The 10,335-nt window shown below is 43.7% G+C and overlaps 1 protein-coding gene across 1 annotated transcript in view; it reads right to left on the bottom strand.

The window, feature by feature from the left end:
* The window catches only part of PCGF6 (polycomb group ring finger 6), a 51,555-nt gene extending 44,057 nt beyond the window's left edge, over positions 1-7,498 (bottom strand). The window contains exons 1-6 of the mRNA XM_017531073.2: positions 7,054-7,498; positions 5,419-5,518; positions 5,234-5,330; positions 3,938-3,993; positions 3,781-3,840; positions 2,468-2,576 (exon numbers count right to left, since the gene is read on the bottom strand). Of these exons, the coding sequence (XP_017386562.1) occupies positions 2,468-2,576; positions 3,781-3,840; positions 3,938-3,993; positions 5,234-5,330; positions 5,419-5,518; positions 7,054-7,413 (782 nt within the window). The 5' untranslated portion in view covers positions 7,414-7,498. The remainder of the gene's footprint in view (positions 1-2,467; positions 2,577-3,780; positions 3,841-3,937; positions 3,994-5,233; positions 5,331-5,418; positions 5,519-7,053) is intronic.
* Positions 7,499-10,335: the final 2,837 nt, after the last annotated feature.

Below are 10,335 nucleotides of genomic sequence, written 5' to 3'. Positions count from 1 at the left end.
TAGAGACAGTGTTTTACCATGTTGGCCAGGCTGGTCTCGAGCTCCTGATATCAAGTGATCCACCCACCTCGGCCTCCCAAAGTGCTGAGATTACGGGCATGAGCCACTGTGCCTGCCCTTTTTTGTTTTGAGACAGAGTTTCACTCTCATTGCCCAGGCTGGCATGCAATAACATGATCTCGGATCACTGCAACCTCCACCTCCCAGGTTCAAGTGATTCTCCCGCCTCAGCTTCCCAAATAGCTGGGACTACAGGTGCCTGCCACCACAATGGACTAATTTTTGTATTTTCAGTACAGACAGGGTTTTATCATGTTGGCCAGGGTGGTCTTGAGCTCCTGACCTCAGGTATCTGTACGCCCACCTTGGCCTCCCAAAATGCTGGGATTACAGGCGTGAGCCACCATGCCCAGCCAATGTTCTTAAATGTCCTTTCAGGAATGATCTGTGCACATAAAAAATATACGTGTATTATTTTCCACCATCCTCTTTTTAAAAAGCTTAAGTGAGCACATGGTTCATATAGTTGCCTTCCACACCTTGCTTTTCCCACTTAATACATCTTGGCAATTATTATTCCATACTGTCACACACATTATTATATTAGCGCATATTCATGTATAGGTATACCATTGTTTAACGTACTCCCTTATAGACATTTAAATTACAACACTCTTTAATAACAGAAATGGCTGGATTAAAATCTGGAATTACATGATTTCTTCGAATTTTTTCCAAAGGGATCTTTATTTCATTATCATCAACCACTACTGTGGGCTTCTTGGGGATATAAGAAATGTCTCTTGCCTTTTAGGGGTTCTTAATATCAGTTGAGAGCACAAAGTAAATATACAGGGAGATAAATACAACAAAGCATATGCTAGATAATAAATAATACAAGTAGCTTAGAGTTATAAAGAGATGACTGAGAAGTAAAATAGTCATCAGTGATACCTGAGAAATCTAGATTTTTTCCAAGAAAGGCATTTTAGTTTACTATGCCAGACAGTTAAGCATTTGAAAACTACAGTTTGATACATGCCAACTCTGTGACCATAACAGTCTGTTTAACATTGTTGCACTAAAATCGAGTATACCATATGCTACAGTGTATGACAGAAACAATTTATTCTAATTAGAAAATTATCTAGCCGGGTACAGTGGCTCAAATCAAATCCCAGCACTTTGGGAGGCTGAGGTGGGTGGATCACTTGAGGTCAGAAGTTTGAGACAAGCCTGACCAACATGGAGAAACCTCGTTCTCTACTAAAAATAGAAAATTAGCTGGGTGTGGTGACGCATACCTGTAATCCCACCTACTCGGGAGGTGGAGGCAGGCGAATCGCTGGAACCCAGGAGGCAGAGGTTGCCGTGAGCCAAGATCACACCACTGTACTACAGCCCAGGCAACAAGAGCGAAAACTCCAAGAGAAAAAAAAAAAAAAAAAAAGAAAGAGATCTAACTACTTTGGGAAACAATTTGCCAAAATCAAGTACAGTTGAAGAGAAACATACCCTTAGAGTCAGTAAATCTACACTCTTAGAGAATTACCCCTCTCACATATACACAGGAGATATGTATATGTTTAGAGCAACATTGTTTACAATAGCAACAACCAAACAAATCAACAAACCTGGAAACAACCTAAATATTCAACACAAGAGGAAAAGATGAAAAGATAAGTAATAATATATTCATTTTAATGGAATACCAGATAATGGTGAAAATGAACTAGAGCTACATATTTCAACAGGGATGAATCACACAGTACTGAGTGAAAAGGATACCATTTTAAGTTTGGCAAAAACAATTCTACATATTGCTTAGGAATACATGTGGCAACCATATGAAGGAAAAGCGTGGAAATGACAAACACTACTTTTAAGAGTGGTTATTAACCTCTGAAGGAAGAGTTAGCCAGAGACTTCAGCGATATTAGCAATGGTTTATTTCTTAAACCAGATGATTAGAATACTACCGGTTATACTTCTTTTTTATTGTAATTTTTTTTTGAGATGAAGTTTTACTCGTCACCTAGGCTAGAGTACAATGGCATGATCTCTGCTCACTGCAGCCTCCGCCTCCCAGGTTCAAGCGATTCTCCTGCCTCAGGCTCCCAAGTAGCTGGGATTACAGGCACCTACCACCATGCCCAGCTAATTTTCTTTTTTTTTTTTTTGTATTTTTAGTAGAGATGGGGTTTAGCCATGTTAGCCAGGCTGGTCTCAAACTGCTGACCTCAGGTGATCCACCTTCCTCAGCCTCCCAAAGTGCTGGGATTACGGGCATAAACCACTACGTCCAGCCCTTTATACCTTCTTCTAATTATTTCTAATATTCAATTCTTTCAAAATTTTCAAAGGAGATGTCAGAAAAACTTGATTTTACCTGAGTTTAGAATGATTTCCTAACATTGAGACTTTTAACATTGTTTAAGGTTAAAAGGTACATTTTTAGGGTACTCACCCAATGAACTCCAGTAATAAAGACATATCAAGTTCAGGTGGAATACGAAACACTGATTCTAGGACTTTTTTAGATCTTCCTTTGCTTGAAGGGACTGGTTGTGGAACAGCTATTCGATAGCCAAACAAAAATGTTAATTTAGAATAAAAGTGTCATAAATTGAGGTCTTTGGAAAAATAACTACACAGGTATTATAACTACGTTGAGTATTTAAAAGATCATAAAGCACTCAATCTCCCTGTCTAATGACATTGGCTAATCTGTCAAAGCCAGTGAAATGAGAGGCAAGCCTGGGGACCACTCCACAATGGAAGGCAGACATGTGTGGCTGGCTTACTGGGGCCACAGAGAGAGCTCATCAGAACAGCAACATGTGTAGACAACCCTGCATAAGCACTACTGTGTGCCAGGGCTCATACTCAGCACTTCACATGCATCATCTCATTTAATCCTTACTATAATCCCATGATACAGGTACCACTACTACTCTTTTTTCTTTTTCTTTTTTTTTTTTTTGAGACGGAGTTTCACTCATGTTACCCAGGCTGGAGTGCAATGGTGTGATCTCAGCTCACCGCAACCTCCGCCTCCTGGGTTCAGGCAATTCTCCTGCCTCAGCCTCCTGAGTAGCTGGGATTACAGGCACGCACCACCATGCCCAGCTAATTTTTTGTATTTTTAGTAGAGACGGGGTTTCATCATGTTGACCAGGATGGTCTCGATCTCTTGACCTCGTGATCCACCCGCCTTGGCCTCCCAAAGTGCTGGGATTACAGGCTTGAGCCACCGCGCCCGGCCCTCTTTTTTCTTTTTTAACTGATAAAGAAACTGAGGCTTAGAGAGATTAAGTAATTTTTCCAAAGTCACCCAGGTAACTAAGTGAAAGAACCAGGATTTAAATTCAAATCTATTTGACATCCATTCCATATTACATCGTTGTAAAAACTAATGTTTGAACAGTTACTCTGTGCCAGGCACTGTTTTAAGTGCTTATATTACTCAATATATATATTTTAAATAAAGTGGTATTATTATCACTATTTTGTAGATGAGGAAACAGACATTTAAGTACGTAACTGGCTTGGCTTAAGTTATACACCTCATAAAGTAGAAGGGCCAGGAACAAACTCAGAATGTAGCTCCAGAGCCTACAATCTCTAATTTTTATAAATAAATTGGATTACACACAGCACTACCTTCAAAATCTCTCAGATCATATAACAAGCTACCCCCAAAAGAACTTCAAAGGGCATATATTTTATTGTTAGTATTCATTAATCTATAAGTACATTATGGTATACACCCAAACTTACCAGGTTTAGGTACTTCTAGACCTCTTTCTTTATAGAAATCATGCATTTGCTTTTTTTCTCCTAAAAAATGATAAAACACAGACTAAATTACACTTAAAATGTAACTAGTAGAGTCAGAGATTCTGGGATTCACAACTATGTAATAAAAGAAACTTACTTTCCTCTAGATTGATCACTAATTTGTACACTATGTCTTGTAATTGTCGGTCCAACCTAATAAAAGGAAAGGATGGAGAATACCTCAGAATTCAGAAAAATGCATTTTGGTACAGAGTGAGTCGATTGTGTTTTCTCTTGAGAGTGGATATCTTCTTTCACAGAGGTGAGTTACTTTTAAGTAGCATTTATAGTTCCTAAAATATAACTCACTCAAGAAAACCTTAAGTAATTACATGTAATCATAAGTATTCATAGATTCTTGAATGGCTTACTAAACTGTTTCATGTGCATTGATTGTTTTTGTGTGTGTGTGTATGTGTGACAACAAGGTCTCACTTTTGTCACCAAGGCTGGAGTGCAGTGGCTCAATCATGGCTCACTGCAGCCTCTACTTCCCAGGCTTAGGTGATTTTCCCACCTCAGCCTCCCAAAGAGCTGGGACGAAAGGCACGTGCCATCATGCCTGGTTAGTTTGATTTTATTCCCTTCATAAGAATACAAGTTGAGGGCAGAGACTGTATTCTGAACTTCTATCATCTGCAAAGCACTCCTGTGTGAAGGTAGTAAAAAATTGTATTTGTTGAATAAATAACAGTAATCTGTTAGTATTTTTCCTCTCTTAAGAAACAGTGTATGAACTGGAATTTTGATTAATAAGCCACAATGAGCTATGACAAATGGGCTTTACTAAAGAGGCCAGTTGTTTCAGTTATTACTTCTTAAAAAAAAAAAAAACAATTAGTAAGCCTAAACTAGCCTCATTAACTTGAGTGAGTGATGGGATTAAAATTCTCAGGAAAGAGGCCTCTGCCTCTTTTAAGTTCTTAGCAGATATTACAGTGCCTGGTACATAGTAAGTGCTCTCTATATATTTCTTAAAAGAATATGTAGTTCCCTTTTAATTTTGAGAGAGGTCAAAAAAAATTTTTTTTTTAGATAGTCTCCTCCTTCTGTCACCCAGGCTGGAGTACAGTGGCATGATCTCGGCTCCTGCAACTTCTGCCTCCCAGGTTCAAGCGATTCTCTTGCATCAGCCTCCTGAGTAGCTGGGATTATAGGGATGTGCCACCACACCTGGCTAACAGTGGAGGCAGGGTTTCACCACGTGGGCCAGGCTGGTCTTGAACTCCTGACCTCAAGTGATCTGCCCACCTCAGCCTCCCAAAGTGCTGGAATTATGGTGTGAGCCACTGAGCGCATCCTGAGAGGTCAAGAATTTATTCCAACTACATAACTTCAAGCTTTCAGAAAAAGTATATTTAAAATACAATTGTTGCTTATATATTCCTCTTACCTTATGTTATAAAGAGGTTGTGTCTGATGTACTACTATATTGCATTTTGGACATCTGTTGCTGTAGTAAAAATGTCTTACAATGCAGCTTTTACAAACTGTTGAAAAAGAAAATGTTAAAATTAGGATGCTTTCAAGACATTTCAAAAACTGAAAAATTATTCAGAAATGTGAACGTATGCTTACAGGTATGAAGACATTCTGTAATAGTAGTTGCATCTATTAAGTAACCTTTGCAAATGGAACACAAGATGTATGGGGTCAGCTCAGAGAGATTAATCAGGCGCTGCAAATACAATGGAAACCGTTTTAAAATACGCGTCCTTGCCTTCTTCAAATTCCTTTTTTTTGTTGTTGTTAAGACAGAGTCTCACTTTGTCACCCAGGCTGGAGTGTAGTGGTGTGATCTTGGCTCAGTGAAACCTCTATTTCCTGGGTTAAAGTGATTCTCCTGCCTCAGCCTCCCAAGTAGCTGGGATTACAGGTGCACACCACCATGGCCTGGCTAATTTTTGTATTTTTAGTAGAAATGAGGTTTCGCCATGTTGGCCAGGCTGGTCTTGAACCCCTGACCTCAGGTGATCCGTCCGCCTCCGCTTCCCAAAGTGCTAGGATTATGAGTGCGAGCCACTGTGCTCAGCCCACCTTCCTCAAATTCTTTTACAACATTATCTCAAAATGTCACTGCAGGCAGGGTGCGCTGCAGGCTGAGCACGGTGGCTCAGGCCTGTAATCCCAGCACTTTGGGAGACCAAGGCAGGCAGATCACCAGAGGTCAGCAGTTTGAGACCAGCCTGGCCAATATGGTGGAACCATCTCTACTAAAATGGTCCATCTCTACAGCCTCCCTGTAATCCCAGCTACTCGGGAGGCTGAGGCAAGAGAATCACTTGAACCCAGGAAGTGGAGGTTGCAGTGAGCCAAGATTGTTCCACTGCACTCCAGCCTGGATGACAGAGTGACACTGTCTCAAAAAAAATGTCACTGCAACATGGAAACATATACCTCCAACCCATCAAAATACTGCGGAAAGTTACAATAATAACACAATTATTGTTTCTTTTCTTTTTCTTTTTAGACAGAGTCTCGCTCTGTCACCCACACTGGAGTGCAATGGCCCAATTTTGGCTCACTGCAACCTCCACCTCTCAGGTTCAAGCGATTTTCCTGTGTCAGCCTCCTGAGTAACTTGCATTGGTAGCCACTGCCTCCGGCCAAATTACTGTTTCAAAGGATCTTTACTGCCTGGTAAGCAGCAGCTTCAATAATTATTTACAAGGCAGGCTAGATGGCTTACTCTAACACTTTGGAAGACCGGAGATGGAGGATGGCTTGAACTCAGGAGTTCGAGACCAACCTGGGCAACATAAGGAGCCCTCCTCTCTACCAAAAAAATATTTCTTTAATTAGCCCAGCATGGTGGCGCGTGCCTGTAGTCCCAGCTACTCCGGAGGCTGAGGCGAGAGGATCGCTTGGGTTCACGAGTTGGAGGTTGCAGTGAGCCATGGTAGCGCCACTGCAACTCCAGCTTGGGCGACCCTGTCCCAAAATAACTATACTTATTAACAAAACGAATGAGTCGGACCCCCAGAACCTAACTGACCTGCAGTAACCTCACAAAATAATCGGGTACCGACTAGGGCCGGGCCGGAGGCCTGTCGGTGCCACACGACTAGAGCAGGGGCCAGAGTCGCGGGAGGTCGGTTCCAGTGCCCCGGGGGCGGCGGCGCACTAGGATCGGGCCCAGGCCTGGCCGACATGGGCCAGCAACGTCCCTGACGCCGCTCAGGACGAGAGGGGTCGCACGGGGACTCTAAATACCTCCTCTTCGTCCTCCGAGTCCTGCCGGCCTCCCTCCAGCCTCAGCGAGAAGTGACTCATGTCCTCCTCCTCCTCCTCTTCTTCCTCCTCCAGCTCCTCTTCTTCTTCCAACTCCTCGTCCTCGTCCTCGAAGCGGCCTCTGAAGCGGCCTAGGCCACGTTCCGGCTCCAGCTCAGGGGGCCGGGAGCCGGAGCAGCCGGGAGCCCCGGTCTCGGACAGAGGCGCCGGTCCCTCCTCACTCGCTGCCGGTGCGGGGGTGAGGGCGGGCGGGGAGACCGGAGGCGGAGGCGGCAAGGCTGCAGCTCCCTCGGCTTTGGCAGCACCCACGCTGCCCGCCGTCACCACCGCGACCCCCTCCATGGCTCAGGGAGGCACCTGGCGAGGCGAAGCGGCGGGAGAGCGCGGGAGTTCAGCCGGCCCCGGACGGCACCGCTGCGCAGGCGCGGCAGCCTGAGGGGCCCGCCGGGAAATGTGGTTTAGCTGCCTCACCTCCGCGGGGCGCAAACCCTGCAGCTCAGGAGCAGGCGGCGGGGCGCGCGGGTCGCACCTTAAAGGAATCTCACCACATTTTCCCCTTAGAAGGGGACGCTCTCTTCGCCGCCTTTTAAAAACGACAAAATTACTACCGTTCCAGGCAACAATATAATATTTGCATCACCTAATTCACAGAGCACTGAACCAGGTAGCATAAGATGTTGCATTACAAATAATGATCATTTCCAGTTGAGTACCAACTATTCATCTCTTCTGTGGCAAATCACCTCCATCCAAGATTATTTCCCTTAGAAAATATGAAGTTCCTGCCAGGCGCGGTGGCTCACGCCTGTAATTCCAGCACTTCGGGAGGCTGAGGCGGGAGGATCACCTGAGGTCAGGAGTACGAGACCAGCCTGACCAACATGGAGAAACCGCGTCTCTACTAAAATACAGAATTAGCGGGCGTGGTGGCGCATGCCTGTAATCTCAGCTACTCGAAAAGCTGAGGCAGGAGAATCGCTTGTACCTGGGAGGCGGAGGTTACGGTAAGCCGAGATCGGGCCATTGCACTCCAGCCTGGACAACAAGAACGAGACTGCGACTCAAAAAATAATAATAATAAAAATAAGTACATAAAATAGCTGAATGTGGGCCGGGAGTGGTGGCTCACAGAGGCTGAGGCAGGAGAATCGCTTGAGCCCAGGAAGCAGGGGTTGCAGTGAGCAGAGATGGCGCCACTGCACTCCAGCCTGGGTGACACAGTGAGACCCTGTCTCAAAAAAATAAAATAAATAAAATGCTGAATGTGTTGTTAATGAGCAACAGTAATGCTAATTTGGTTGGAAGCAGTGTAAGTACTTCCTAGGAAATTGATGAGGAAATCAAGTCACGGTATTTGCTTGGGGTACAGTGAACCAGGTTATGTATTCCTATTGTTTCTGGACCAGAGCCCCCTCTCCTTCTGCAGTCCCAAAGTCTGGTCAAAGTTGAGATACTGAAGTCTGCAAGACGCAAGAACGAATGGAAGGAAGAAAATGTCTCCTAAAAGGAGGAGGTATAGACTCCAGAGGGTTGGGAATAAAAACTACTACAGTATTGAAAGAGAATGCCTCAAGTGGATGTGGTGGAGCAAGCACTACAGCAATTCCATATAGTCAAGAGTTCAAGATGAGCCTGGGCAACACAGTCAGGGCTCATCTCAAAAACAAAAACAGGCTGGGCCTTGTGGCTCAGCACTTTAGAAGGCCAAGGTGGGTGGATCACCTGAGGTTGGGAGTTTGAGACCAGGCTTACCAACATGGAGAAACTCCATCTCTAATAAAAATACAAAATTAGCTGTGTGTGGTGGCACATGCCTGTAATCCCAGCTACTCGGTAGGCTGAGGCAGGAGAATCGCTTGAAACCAGGAGGTACAGGTTGTGGTGAGCCGAGATCACACCATTGCACTCCAGCCTGGGCAACAAGAGCACAACAAGAGCAAAACTCTGTCTCAAAAAATAAAAAAAAAAAAAGAAANCAAAAAAAAATAAATAAAATAAACAAATTATAGATGCGGCTATGCACAGCTATGTTATATTTAAACAATTACTTTTCTTTTAACCTTTTATTTTACATAAATAACTATTGTTGATGTCCAAATGGATATATGAAAGTGGTACACTATTAAAACAAAAGAAGGAGAGGCCTGGCACAGGGGTTCACGCCTGTAATTCCAGCACTTTGATATCCAGGATATCAGGATGCATGAGGATTGCTTGAGGCCAGGAGTTTCAGAACAGCCTAGATAACACAGGAGACCTTGTCCCTAAAAAAAGAAAAATTAGTTAGCCAGATACGGTGGCGTGTGCCTGTGGTTCCAGGTACTTGGGAGGCTGAGGTGGGAGGATCACTTGAGCTCAGGGGTTCAAGGCTGCAGTGAGACATGATCATGTCATTGCACTCCAGCCTAGGTGACAGAGGAGCGAGACCCTGTGTCAAAAAAAAAAAAAAAAAAGAAAGAAAGAAAAGAACAGATGGTCAACATCGTAAGTCTTCAGAGAAATGCAAATCAAAATCACAATAATATGCCACTTTACCCTATTAGCTTTTTTTTTTTTTTTTTTGAGATAGTCTCACTTTGTTGCCCAGGCTGTAGTGCAATGGCATGATCTCAGCTCACTGCAACCTCTGTCTCCCGGCTTCAAGCAATTCTCGTGCCTCAGCCTCCGAGTAGCTAGGACTACAGAAGCACACCACCACACCCAACCAGTTTTTGTAGAGATGTGGTTTTGCCATGTTAGCCAAGCTGAACTCAAGTGATCCATACGCCTCTACCTCCCAAAGTGCTGAGATTACAGATGTGAGCCACTGTGCCCAGCTCACGTCACCATATTAGGATGGCTATAATAATGAATAGATAATAAAAAGTTTTGTGGAGGATTTAGGGAAATTGGAACCCTCACACATTGCTGGTAGGACTGTCAAATGGTGCAGCAACTTTCAGAAGCAGTCTGGCAGTTCTCAAAAGCTTGAACATAAAGTTACCATGTGAGCCAACATTGTCACTCTGAGGTATATGAAGAAAAATTAAAAGATATGTTCATACAAAAACGTTTACATGAATGCTTACAGCGGCATTACTGATAAAAACAAATAGAATGAACTCCAATGTCCAGCAACTGAAAATGGATAAATAAAATGTCATTGATCCACTCAGTGGAATATTATTTAGTCACATTTTATTATTTCATAAAAATGAAGCAATGGGCCGGTGCAGTGGCTCATACCTGTATTCGCAGCACTTTGGGAGGCTGAGGTGGGTGGAT

The sequence above is a fragment of the Cebus imitator genome, unplaced genomic scaffold, assembly GCF_001604975.1.
Source record: "Cebus imitator isolate Cc_AM_T3 unplaced genomic scaffold, Cebus_imitator-1.0 Scaffold71, whole genome shotgun sequence".
In the NCBI taxonomy this organism is placed as follows: domain Eukaryota; kingdom Metazoa; phylum Chordata; class Mammalia; order Primates; family Cebidae; genus Cebus; species Cebus imitator.
The sequence above is the reverse complement of the archived record's forward strand: the minus strand, read 5'-3'. Positions and strand labels throughout refer to the sequence as shown.